Source organism: Budorcas taxicolor, chromosome 2 (assembly GCF_023091745.1).
Source record: "Budorcas taxicolor isolate Tak-1 chromosome 2, Takin1.1, whole genome shotgun sequence".
Classification (NCBI taxonomy): Eukaryota; Metazoa; Chordata; class Mammalia; order Artiodactyla; family Bovidae; genus Budorcas; species Budorcas taxicolor.
In genome coordinates this window covers 135,638,936-135,652,391 of record NC_068911.1, presented here as the reverse complement: position 1 = coordinate 135,652,391, position 13,456 = coordinate 135,638,936, and the positions used below count along the sequence as shown (strand labels likewise).

Sequence of the window (13,456 nt, the reverse complement as noted above, 5' to 3'; positions counted from 1 at the left end):
TAAAACACAAAAATATTTTTGTTGTAAAAATGAAAAGCAATAGTATATATATCTTTCAAGGACCCATGGGCGGGAAATCAACCATAATTGCTTCATCATAGTGTTAATAGAACTATTATTTTTGTATTATTTTCTAATCTCCTTCCACATGGACTTACAGCAGCTTTGGCTTCCCTGGTAGCTCAGATGGTAAAGAATCTTCCTGTGATGCAGGAAACCCAAGTTTGATCCCTGGGTTGGGAAGATCCCATAAGGAAGGAAATGGCAACCCTGCTTCAGTATTCTTGCCTGGAGAATTCCATGGACAGAGGAGCCTGGTGGCTACAGTCTGTTGGGTTGCAAAGAGTCGGACACAACTGAGCAAGTTAACACACACACAAACACATATACCAAGTGCAATTCAAACATACTTAGATTTATGTGGAAAATTGATGGTCGCTCCTGCATTTAGAATTTAGTGTCTGTTATCAGTCTTCCTTTGGCATGATCAAACGTCAAAAGAAAAGCAAAACTACTATAGAGATGGGTTTCCCTGGCGGCTCAGTTGGCAAGGAACCCACCGCAATGCAGGAGACCCCTGCACTGTTTGATTCCTGGGTCGGGAAGATGCCCTGGAGAAGGCATAGGCTACCCACTCCAGTATTCTTGGGCTCCCCTGGTGGCTCAGCTGGTAACGAATCCACCTGCACTGGGGGAGACCTGGGTTCAAACCCTGGGTTGGGAAGATCCCCTGAAGAAGGGAAAGGCTACATACTCCAGTATTCTGGCCTGGAAAATTCCATGGAATAAATTCTGTATAGTCCATGGGGTCACAAAGAGTCAGACACGACTGAGCAACTTTCACTTTCACTTTCTCTGGTGGCCCAGTCAGTAAAGAATCCGCCTGCAATGCGGGAGAGACCTGGGTGTGATCCCTGTGTTGGGAAGATCCCCTGGAGGAGGGCATGGCAACCCACTCCAGTATTCTTGCCTGGAGAATCCATGCACAGAGGAGCCTGGCACGCTGTAGTCCATGGGGTCATAAAGAGTTGGACACGACTGAGCAACTAAGTTTGAAATGGGAGTCTATTAGATATTTTATTTTTTTGTTAGCTATTGGCAGCAGTTGTAATGAAGGGATTAATATTCATGGAAAATTCTAAACAAAAATAATCTGAAAGTTTGTTGTTATAACAACATTATTTAATTTTTATGGTAAATCCATTGACCTATTTTTCTTAGACCAATATTGGAGAAAAGCCAGACTCTAAGTTACTTAGTATTTTCTAAAACTATCTATACTCTTTTCATCTGTGGTAGACAGTATTTAATGTACATTTTAAAATTGCTATTTAGATAGTTTGGAGCTGAGGGGAGGACAAACTCCACAGTCATAAATTTTTATTAGCTTCCATGTATTTATCATGATTTTTTCCAACTCTAATGGGAGAAAGCTAAATGTGCTTTCTACATCTGAAATAAAACCAAAACTGAAGTATATCACAGTCAAGGAAAATAGACAATACCTATAAGAAAATGTTTTGCTTTTGAAGTGTTTTTTTATATTTTGTATTTGTTTATGGTTCTTTAAATTGTCCTAATAAAATTTATATTTCAAAGGTTTTTCACTCCATTCAAGAGACATGTACTGAACTTCTGAAGATAGTTGAGAAATATCAGCTAAGACTCAATGGTATGAAATTATAGATATCTATCCACCAACAATTCCTGCTTAAAATAAATATTCATTTGCATTTTTTGAAGATGAAAGATTTAATGTAAAAATAGTAATTTACTGAACTATTTGGGGATCGTTTCTTATGACAAAAATGAATATTTACAGTGATCTACCCTGAAATCCCCCAGCATGCTCAGTTCATCAAATCCTCTGACACAGATTGATTTTGCTGAGTTTAGTTTTCCTTCCCAGAGTCTTAAGTGGATTTTTTTTTCCATCATTTAAAAGCTCTTTCTCAACCCCTACTTGCTCTAGCAGTTCCCCTTCATTCCTCTGCTCCTTTCACAGGAAATTTTGATGTAATTTTCTGTGCACACAGCCTCTATTCCTTTTTCTTCTCCTCTGCTCACCCCAGTCAAGTTTTCATCCCCATCACTCCACCAAATCCCTCTTGTCATAGTCGTGAAGAACTTAATTCTGGGGCCAATTCTCAGTCGTTGTCACATTGTTTAACACAGTTGATTATTCCCTCCTCCTTGAGACACTCTACTCTCTTCACTTGGCTTCCAGGTACCCACATTCCTGGATTTCTTCTTAACGGCCGTTCCTTCTCAGTATCCTGTGACTGCTGGAATCTCCTTTCTTCTTCGCCTCTCCTGGTTAGAACGCAATCTTTGAGTCTCCCCTCCTGCCTTGTATGGGCTTCCCTGGTGGCTCAGACGGTAAAGTGTCTGCCTTCAGTGCAGGAGACCCGGGTTTGATCCCTGGGTTGGGAAGATCCCCTGGAGAAGGAAATGGCAACCCACTCCAGTACTCTTGTCTGGAAAATTCCGTGGGCTGAGGAGCCTGGTAGGCTACAGTCCATGGGATCACAAAGAGTCGGACACGACTGAGCGACTTCAGTTTCCTGCCTTATTTATAGTTCCCTACTGGGCATGGCCACCTCGCTGATCCTGGTTTCTTCCTTGGTCTCATCTCCTAAAACTCTGTCCTTCTGAGCCATTAATCTCCTCTACAATAGTCTATCTGCATACCTAATCCTCTTTAGGTATTTGGTCAAGTGTCCTCTTATTAGTGAGTCCTTCTCTGACTCCCATATCTGAAATATACCCCTCTTTCTCATCAATCTCTGTCTACTTAACAATAGCACTTAACAGTATTCAACATTCTGTATATTTTATCTGTTGTTTTTCTCACCACCACTAGAGTATTCTCTCCTTCAGGATAGAAATTGATGTGTGTGTTTCTGTCCCTCCTAGCCTGGAAACATTGTCCAGCATGTAGTCCATATGCTGTGCATCTTTGCTCGAAGAATGGTTTCTTTGTGCGGCAATCTAAGTTAGTCTCAAAAGTTGATAATCAAAGTTCATATATTATCCCATTAAGGCAAGAAATCCATTATAGCATGGTAATTTTTTTAGTGCCTGCCATGTGTAAAACTATGTACTTTTCCCCAGGAAACAGTTGGAGAAACAACTTTCTGTAATAAAATAAGAGACAAAGAATAGTATGTAATTGAATTCAGGATCGTGATGCAGACTTGCCTCTGAATTCTCTTGGAGTAAAAAATAACTGTATTAGAGAGATTGGTAAAGGTAGCTACTTAGATGGGAATGGAAGTAAAACTCAAAGGGTTTGGGGACTAAAGTTGAAGGGTGAGAACAGTCTGCATGACAGAAGAGTTTGTAAAGGAGAATAACAGGGTGATATACGAGCAAAGGAAGGTCCCAGTCGGATTGCTAAGGACCTTGAATATTTTACCAAGCAGTAAAATGGACCAAGAGAGTCACTGAATCAAGCAGTCACTGGACCAAGGGAGTTCTGTGATGGAAATGTGAGGAAACACTGGCCGGTTTGTGCATCCTGCATTTCGTCCTGGAATCACCAGATCATTTAGCATGCCGGTGGAGCATTTCAGGGAAGCCTGAAGACAGGGAAGCCTGGTGTGCTAAAGTCCATGGGGTCACAAAGAGTCAGACACACTGAGTGACTGAACAACAATAAAAAGAAAGTATATGATAAAATCTATATCTGCACATGTCTTTATCCTGAAATGTCCCAGTTCAGTTCAGTCGCTCAGTTGTGTCCAACTCTTTGCAACCTCGTGAACTATACCACGCCAGGCTTCCCTGTCCTTCAACATCTCCCAGAACTTGCTCAAACTCATGTGCATTGAGTTGGTGATGCCATCCAACCATTTCATCCTCTGTCATCCCTTTCTCCTCCTGCCTTCAATCTTTCCCAGCATCAGGGTCTTTTCTAATGAGTCAGCTGTTCGCATCAGGTGGCCAGAGTACTGGAGCTTCAGCATCAGTCTTTCCAATGAATATTCAGAACTGATTTCCTTTACAATTGGCTGGTTTGATCTCCTTGCAGTCCAAGGCACTCTCAAGAATCTTCTCTAACACCACAGTCAAAAGCATCAATCCTTTGGCGCTCAGCCTTCTTTATGGTCCAACTCTCACCTCCATACATGACCACTGGAAAAACCATAGCTATGACTAGACAGATCTTTGTTGGTAAAGTACTGTCTCTGCTTTTTAATATGCTGTCTAGGTTTGTCATAGTTTTCTCTTTAAGATTGTATATAACTGTGTCATTTCTTGAAGACTATTTGGTTAATAGATCTTCTGTTGAGACTAACATCGGACAATTGCATAGATTCTTCCAGCACTATAAACCTTTATGAGAATCTCTTGACTGGGGAAGGACACATAGGAGTAGGGTCTTGGTGGGTTTTGGCATCAGGTCTCAACACCAAATCAGTACAGACTCAGCTTCATCTCCTTCCCTTTCTGCACTGAGAAGGATGAGGCTCAGTTACGGTTAATGTTCAGTTGATATTTGATAAGGAGGTGGTCCATGTTTTGTGAGGCTTTTCTGGATCATGTACAAATTAATATTTTTTTCTAGTAGTTTTCATTGAGGTATATTTTATGAATTTTGTAAAGTTCTGATTCAGAGGAAATGTGTAACCGGTACATCTCTGAAGTAATCAGAATATTAACAAGAATCCTCAGATCCAGTCCCCTCTTGATCAGGCAAGCTGTTCATAAAACAGCACATGTTTCTTTCAGACGAGACTACAGATGTGTAGACGCCCTCTCCCAAATACCGCCGTGCCCTCCCAGGGACTTCCTTGTAGGCACCACTGGTGGAAGGACTAGTGAGGGGCCAGCTAGCAAGTGGGAAGCCCGAGTTCCCCTGCTGCCTCAGAGGGACGCAAGGGACTTCCCTTTCAGTTTTTAACTTCAATTTTCCCATCGGTAAACCAGAGTGGAATGAGGCAGGACACTTGTCATGTTTTTCACTCTAAGCTCACAGTCTGAGCACTTTATGGGCTCCCCTCACCTGTTGGTCTTATTGTGATGAAAAGTCATCTTCCGCTGGGTCAGTACTTCTCAAACTTTGTGGTGAAGGGTCATCGTTTTACTTTCAATCTGTTGTCAGCTGATACTTTTGAAAATACAACAAAAAATTTTTAGAAAAACAAAATTAAAGAAGACATGCACAAATATAAGCATACTTTTTGGTGATTAGAGTCAATAGATATAAGATAGTCAAACAGGTAAAAGTTTCTTAATGGGATCTTAGTGTGAGTATTTGTCACAAGCTGGTAGCAAATGGTTCACAGACCAGACCACTGGACTAGCCTGGCACTGGTCCACGGACCACATTTTGAGTAGTATTGCACTATGTGACAACTTTTAGGGTTTTAGCAACAAAATTGTGGACAACTGTGAATCTGTAATACTGAGCATAGATGATGAAGCCAGGATGGGAGACAAGAATAAGTTTAAATAGGAAACCAAATACTTTGTAAGTGCTTATGATCCTAATATGCATCTCTGCACATTTGAAAAAGTGTCATCTGTGGTTTTATCTTTCTGGAATATTTTTTTTTCATTAAAGATCAGTCTCTCTCAAAGTGAGGTCTAGGGAGTCACTGATCAGAACCATCTGGAATTCTTGTTAGAAAAAAAAAAAAAGGCAGATCCTCAGACCTGTAAAATCAAAGTCTCTGGAAACAGAGCCCAGGAATTTACATTTTAAAAACAAGTCTCTCTCCTCCTGCCCCTAATTGTTAAGTATAGAGAATTACTGCTGTGAGAATGTTAGTTGTATATGTGTGTGTTTTAAACAAATGATGAAATGAAACAATGAACTATACTGTAATTTTTCCCCTAGTTATATCGGAGGAAGAAAACGAACTAGGGCTCTTTTTAAAGTTCCAAGCAGAACGGGATACAACGCAGGCTGGCAAAATGATGGATGCCACTGGCAAGGCACTCTGTTCTTCAGCCAAGCAAAGGTTTATCATGGTTTTGCATCATCTTTAACTTTATAGTCAGTATGACAGTTTTGATGTATGTTGCTAAATTTGAATATTTTAAGGTTTCTCTTGATTCCAGTGGAAGGTTAAACGAGAAGAATTGTATATTGCAGTATATAACTGTTTTGATGCCTAACTCTTATTTTGTACTTAAATCATTACTTAAAATTTTATATTCATGGGTTGCTTAATTTCTGGAAATAGCCTTTAGGCCTGTATTTAAGTTTCTTAAGTGGTTTAGTGAAATAGAGGTACACAATGGCTAAAATTTAAGTATGTGTATATATATTTTTTTTCACTTTTTGGATACTGTACCATCTATGACTACATTGGAACATGTCTTTTTAAGCAGAGGAAATATTTTCTTCTTAATTATATACTTTACATTTATTATTTTATAACTTTATAGCATAAAGATACTTGTTACAAAGACTCCCCTGCAATTACTGAATTCAGCCAACATATTTCCTTTTTCTAGAGAAAAATAAAAACAGGCTTTATCAGACCTGTAAATGGTATTGCATAACTTAAGTGGCTTTATGCTGAAACACCACATTAGTGCAAAAGTCCATCTTTAAGGAGATAACTGAGGGACATGAAATACAAGTCCCTCCATTCACTAAGTCAGAGTCAGAAGCAGATAGAGAAACTGGGTTTGACTTATGTTTCTTAAACCTTTTGTTTTATCTTGTTCTCATCCTCAGATGCTATGGATTTTGTCCTCATTAGCTCATCTAGCATTTTATCTACTTTTCTAACACCCAGATTTTCCTTCAATTTTTCAAAAAACCCCAACTTTCTGCTTATGGGAACATGCTTTATAAATATAGGATCTCATTTACTCATGAAATTCTTTTCTAAATGGCAGATTTACTTGGCAGATTATTTATACATGGTAAACATCCCAAAATGTTGCAAAAATGATGTATTCCCTAAAAGAAGAAAAAGAAATATGAACATACCTTTTATTAACAATTCAAAGTTAGCTGTATGAGCCTTATTGCTTTCTAATTTTCTTAGGCATCTTAATAATTTCCTGTTTTTAGACTCATCTTGATAGCAAATTCTGCTTTATGGTTGTCTTTATTTTGCTTGTGGGATGTACATCCCTCTGATTTTTACCTCTCTGTCATTAGATTGGCCCTGTATACTCCCCTGTCTCGACTTCAGCAAGAAGTAGCAACATTCAGTCAAAGGGCGGTATCTGATACCTGGACGACAATTAATCGGATGGAGCGGGCTCGCACAGAATACAGAGGAGCCCTGCTGTGGATGAAAGACGTATCTCAAGAACTGGACCCAGACACCTTGAAACAAGTGGAAAAGTTCCGAAAAGTAGGAAAATGCATCCTTTTAATTTATTTTCTTGAACCTCTACAGAATAACTTAATCAAGAGCAAACGACTAGTTTTGGAAAATGTGTTATATTACAAATTCTAAAGTTGCTTAGAAATCTCCAGTTGAAGTAAATATAAAAGGTTGTCATGCACTTTTTCTTCCCCCCACTATTTGGCATAGTAGATATAACTGCCTTTCAAATGTTGCTTACCCGGGCTTTTAGGAGTGGTTTGCAGGAGCAAAATCATTCATTAAGTAGGGAAAGTACTTACATAAAAACACATGTAAAGTGATTATTAATTATAAGTGAAGGTTATCAAATTTTTCATTCTGCCACAATACGTAAGTTTGACCACAAACTTTTAAGCAACTGTGAACATATCAGTTCAGTCAGTTCAGTCGCTCAGTCATTTCTGACTCTGCGACCCCATGGACTGCAGCACGCCAGGCTTCCCTGCCCGTCACCAACTCCTGGAGCCTACTCAAACTCATGTCCATCACGTCAGTGATGCTAACTAACCATCTCATCCTCTGTCATCCCCTTCTCCTTCTGCCTTCAATCTTTCCCAGCATCAGGGTCTTTTCAGTGAGTCAGTTCTTCACATCAGGTGGCCAAAGTATTGGAGTTTCAGCTTCAGCATCAGTCCTTCCAATGAGTATTCAGGACTGACTTCCTTTAGGATGGATTGGTTGGATCTCCTTGCAGTCCAAGGGACTCTCAAGAGTCTTCTCCAACACCACAATTCAAAAGCATCAATTCTTCAGTGCTCAGCTTTCTTTATAGTCCAACTCTCACATCCATATGTGACTACTGGAAAAACCATAGCTTTGACTAGACAGGCTTTCATTGGTAAAGTAATGTCTCTGCTTTTTAATATGCTGTCTAGGTTGGTCATAAGTTTTTTTCTTCCAAGGAGCAAGTGTCTTTTAATTTCATGGCTGCAGTCACCATCTGCAGTGATTTTGGAGCCCAAGAAAATAAAGTCTCTCACTATTTGCATTGTTTCCCCATCGATTTGCCATGAAGTGATGGGACTGGATGCCATGATCTTAGTTTTCTGAATGTTGAGTTTTCAGCCAACTTTTTTACTCTTCTCTTTGAATCAAGAGGCTCTTTAGTTTGTTCTTCGCTTTCTGCCATAAGGGTGGTGTCATCTGCGTATCTGAGGCTCTTGATTATTTCTCCCAGCAATCTTGATTCCAGCTTGTGCTTCATCCAGCCTGGCATTTCACATGATGTACTCTGCATATTAGTTAAATAAGCTAAATAATCTACTTATTATAAATTGTATCCCCTGAATTTACCATATGTAAATAGTAAAATTCACTCACTCTGGGATTTCCCTGGTAGTCCAGGGGCTAAGTGTCCATGCCCTCAATGCAGGGGGCCTGGGTTCCATCCCCAGTCAGGGAAGTAGATCCCACATGTCCCAACTAAGAGTTTGCATGCTGCATGCCTGAACTAAAAGATCACACATGTCTGAACTAAAGGATCACTCATGCCATGACTAAGACCCGCTGCAGCCAAATAAATATTTTTTTAATGTACTCCATTTTATAAATATTTAAAGTAGCTGTAATAATTCATACTTATATTTAATATAGATGGAATCTTTCTACTAGCTGTTACAAGTGCTTTGCCTCATTGATTTCTCCAAGAGACATGGGCAGTAGGTGGACACATGGCCTCAGTCAACCTGTCATTCTATCCCCTTTATAATCCTTGACAGATACAATCCAAGGGAGTGCTTGCACAACACTGTGAGTGCACTGATGTCACTAAATTGTACAGTGTTTAAATGGTTAAGTGCATATTATGTGAATTTCACTTCAATTAAACAAACAAAAAGAATAAGATCCACACCTCCTATCTAGACCCAAATAGCCCTGCACACTCCGTTCCCTGGGCCCTCTGCAGCCACCTCTCATACTTACTTTCTGTGCTTAAGGAAGGAATATGCTTTACCCCATTCCTCCCCTTTCTGCAGACACCTCCCCCATACCTAGAACTTGTCTTTCCTTTTCCCTGGGTCTAGCAGGCTCTCCTCAGTGTCCTAGCATGGTCCTCTCATCCGCTCATTGTCCTTCTGTCCCAGTTCAGACATCATGCATTGAGCTCACCAATGGCTTTGCTGACATCTTACCAAAAGTCATTTCTCAGTTCTGTTTCATGTATATGCTATCTTTGTGACTTGAGATCATCTTATATATTTATTTACTTCCTTTTTTTCCTGTGCCCCCTCACTCAGGGATGGTGGCGAAGACATTGTTCACCACAGTATCCCCATTCCTTGAGCAGTGCCTGGCACATAGTAGATACCTTTTAAGTATTCGTTGAATGAATGAATGAGTACATTTAAAGTTGAATATTCACATGACTTACTGGCAAATGACTCACCTTGTGTGTAAGAAATATAAGCCTGTATTTAAGTTCATAAATACATCTGTATGATTCAGAACTATTATTAATGCTTTACAACACTTTAACTATGTCCCCTTTCCATTTATTCTACTACTGTTTCTTAGCTAAATATTATCTATCAGTAGTTTTGGATGTTTCTTTTTACTTGGAATCTGTTTTTTCTTCTTAGCTATATACTTTTTTTTCCTGTCTTTCATCACATAGTTTCTCAGCATAAAGATACCTGGTGGAAAGAATCTCCCACACTTACCAAAAATAGCCAAAATCTTTTCAATGAATCATGAAATACTATTTCAGGGAAGGAGAATCTTCTTTGTTACAATTTCATGTGTCTTCAAACATGTATCATGAACTTGTGTGGTACATTTATTTCTATATTAGAAGTATTAATAAGTTACATTTTTGTGGTTGCAGGTACAGATCCAAGTGAGAAATAGCAAAACTTCTTTTGACAAGCTAAAGATGGATGTTTGTCAGAAAGTGGATTTACTTGGAGCTAGTCGCTGCAATATGCTGTCTCATTCACTCGCTACCTACCAGGTACCCACCTGCATGGTCAGCATGTCCTTGCAGTAAAAAGATGAGTGGTGAGATTCCTTTTTAAAAGTTGTCTAAAGGGTGCAAAAAAATTGTATAATTGATCAGATTCCTTTGATTTTGTTAAACTTGACTTACTAAGGTTATGACATTCAGAATCATAGAATACTAGACTGGAAAAGATCTTAGCAATTACCTACTCCCATAGCTTCATGTTATGCCCTTTGATATCCTAGGAAGGAGAGACAGACAGACATTTAGGAGCTTGAGAGGGGTCAGGATTCAAGGCCTCTCAGCCTGGTTCACTCAGAGATGCTCCACTTTGAACTAGTTCTACACACAGTTTCATTTGAAGCAAAGATGCTATGACCCACAAGTTTAACACTTTTCTACCATTGGTGGATGAGGAAAGTGAAAATTAAATGAAACTTAAAGGAAATGGTAGTGTTGGGCTTAAAAACTTAGGTTTTCTAAGTCTTATGCTCAGTTCTGCCAAATCGCCATTCCATACCGCTGTAACCTCAGAAGTCTCATTTGTGCTTACTTCATTCCAAGTCACACATAAATAGCATACAATGAGTAAGTTAGATATTAACAGGTAACAGTTACTGATTTTATCAGTCAGTGGCAAAATACAATAAACTCTTGCATAGGAGAATATCTACCTAGTTCAGTTCAATTCTGTGGAATTTAAGAACCAAGACAAGTGACGCTTGAAAATAAAAGTGCGTGGTCATCTGTGTAGCATGATGCCAGGAACACAGCGGCTGTTGGCCCAGCTCTCCTTTATTCTCCTCCCTCACCCCCTCACTTTGAACGGGAACCTTGAAGCAGCGAGGAAAATGTTCAATTACTTGAGTTAGCTTGATAACACATTTTTTTTTTTGACAAGTCTTTCTTGAACCCTAAATGAAAGTCCAAATTTAATGGTACAAATTATTTTACTCCAATTAATAAAGGTTTATACATCCTTACCAACATAAAAGTTTACACATACACCTTGATGCAAATATGATTTTTGGTGCTTTGAGCATTTTCTCCTGGGCTCCTCGGAGGTGTGCTCACCGCCAGCGTCCTTCTGGCTGCAGTTCCTCGCTAGCTGCTCTGGTCAGGTGTCAGTGCTGTATACACACGGGCGCACATACACGCAGACACGGTGCCAGTCCTTGTGCAGAGTCACCCTTTACAGAGCTTTCGGGTTCCCCAGACCTGGACATTGATTTTAGGTCCTACTTCTTGTTATTTGACAACAACTATTTGTCTGCGATAGTGAGGGAAAGCAGCACTGAAAGGAGGAGAGGAAGCAGGACTGTCGTGTCACCTTCTCTTTCTCTACAGAGAACACTGCTTGGATTCTGGGAGAAAACAGCTCGAACGATGTCCCAGATTCATGGGACCGGTATGGGCCTTCATCCATACGACTTTGTAGCTCTCAAGGTACATTCCTTTCAGTGCTCTTTTCTTAGATATATGACACTTCATCTGGACGATAACTTTGGGACTGCTTTTTGCTAAGCCTAATTTCAAATTTACAAAACACAGGGAATCGTTTCTCTATACTCTTTCAGCTAGTCGTTTTTATGAAGTTCCCAGATACCAAATGCTGCCAGCAGCTCTAAACAAATACATGGGCGCACTGCTGGTGGGTCAGGTATTAGTAGAGTGGGGGAGAGGGGAATAAAAGAAAAAGTGAAAAGAAAATTAAATGCAAAAAGGAAAGGTAATGGAAAGGGGAACAGGTGATGGAAAGTGGTCATGTGTTTTCAAAAATGACCACATTACCTACCTGAAAATTTTAGGAGTTAAAGTCTCTTTGCTTTCCTTTTACACTTATGTCATAATCCATGGTACCATTATGCCAGTTTTGGTCATTATGTATGTGTGACTGCTGCTGAGGAGTACCAAATTAGGTCAGCTCTTTCCGTAACACCTACATGTAAAACGTACTCTTCCTGTCAGCGTTCTGTGTGTGTGGCTTATCCAGCAGAGATGCACTGTGTTAATCATTTCGTCCGTTCTAGTAGGCTACGTTTCAGTTCCTTTGAACTAATCCTTCTGCTTTATTTTCAGTAGAACTTGAAAATGTTAACTTTGCCTAAGCTGGATGTGATGTTTGTGATGGGTTCATATGCTATAACCGTGTGTTACTGGAGCTTGGTGTAGATTTTTAAGTCAGGTCCTGACATAGCATCTTCCAATCTAATAGGTTCGGAGTTTTGTTGTTGTTGTTGTTGTTGTTGTTGTTGTTGTTGTATGTGTGTTTCGGTCTTTTACTTTTCTATGTGAATGTTTTACTGGATAACATACTGTGTCTTTAGGCAACTTTCATATCCAATTTCAGCTCAGACTTGAAGTTGAAAATCTTTAGTTGTGTTTAGAGCATCACAGGGCTGGCTAGCAACACAGTGAGGTCTTCTGTGGTGTATCTTAGAGTGGTGGACGCCTGACTAGTCCACAGCGTGCGTCATGGCCACGGGCAGCCAGGATACAGAGGACGCAGGGCTCAGGTCACATTATATCAGCATACACCTCCCGCTCTTGACTTCAGAACTCTTCCTGTTTTATATTGTTCTTTAGAATTTTTATTCTCACTTTTGTTTGCACAAAGAGAGAAAAAGATTCCTCCCACTTACTTAACACTAAATTTCTTATCCTTAGCAACTACAAGACATTCCAATGAAGCTTACTGAAGACCACAAGGAAGAACGAATAGAAGACGGTTCTCTCTCTGAAAACCTCAGTAGGTAAGCAGACAAAAGTTACAGATCGTGCTGTGAAGTTCTGGATACCATTGTATTTGTTTCTTCTCTGGTTTACCAAATACTGAATACTTCTATGTCATTTTTCCAGTTAACGTTAGACATTTGCTCTGAAACTTAGCCCCTTGCCCCAGTTTTGGCATGGCAGGCAAAGTTGGTGATAGGAATATAGAACAGTTGGGTGATAACCCCAAGTTATTTAGTGTAGGAGTGTTTAGTGTAAGTATTTAGTGTAAGAGTCTGTCTCTAGTGAATCCCAGAAGGGACAGCTTGAAAAAGAAAGGTGTTGGTAGCTATGTGATGGAAGCTGGTGACAGTTTGTCCTCCAAGACAACACAGAGGGGACTGGGACTGGTTCCCTAGAAAGGGAGGCCCTTGCTGTGCTCATCCTTCATGTCGCCTGTTTCCCT

At 39.8% G+C, this 13,456-nt stretch overlaps 1 protein-coding gene across 1 annotated transcript in view; it reads left to right on the top strand.

Annotated features, from left to right (window-relative positions):
- The window catches only part of ICA1L (islet cell autoantigen 1 like), a 35,619-nt gene that overhangs the window by 1,415 nt on the left and 20,748 nt on the right, over positions 1 to 13,456 (top strand). Inside the window, exons 2-7 of the mRNA XM_052635570.1 lie at positions 1,600 to 1,672; positions 5,846 to 5,969; positions 7,127 to 7,325; positions 10,165 to 10,290; positions 11,626 to 11,724; positions 12,946 to 13,031. Of these exons, the coding sequence (XP_052491530.1) occupies positions 1,600 to 1,672; positions 5,846 to 5,969; positions 7,127 to 7,325; positions 10,165 to 10,290; positions 11,626 to 11,724; positions 12,946 to 13,031 (707 nt within the window). The remainder of the gene's footprint in view (positions 1 to 1,599; positions 1,673 to 5,845; positions 5,970 to 7,126; positions 7,326 to 10,164; positions 10,291 to 11,625; positions 11,725 to 12,945; positions 13,032 to 13,456) is intronic.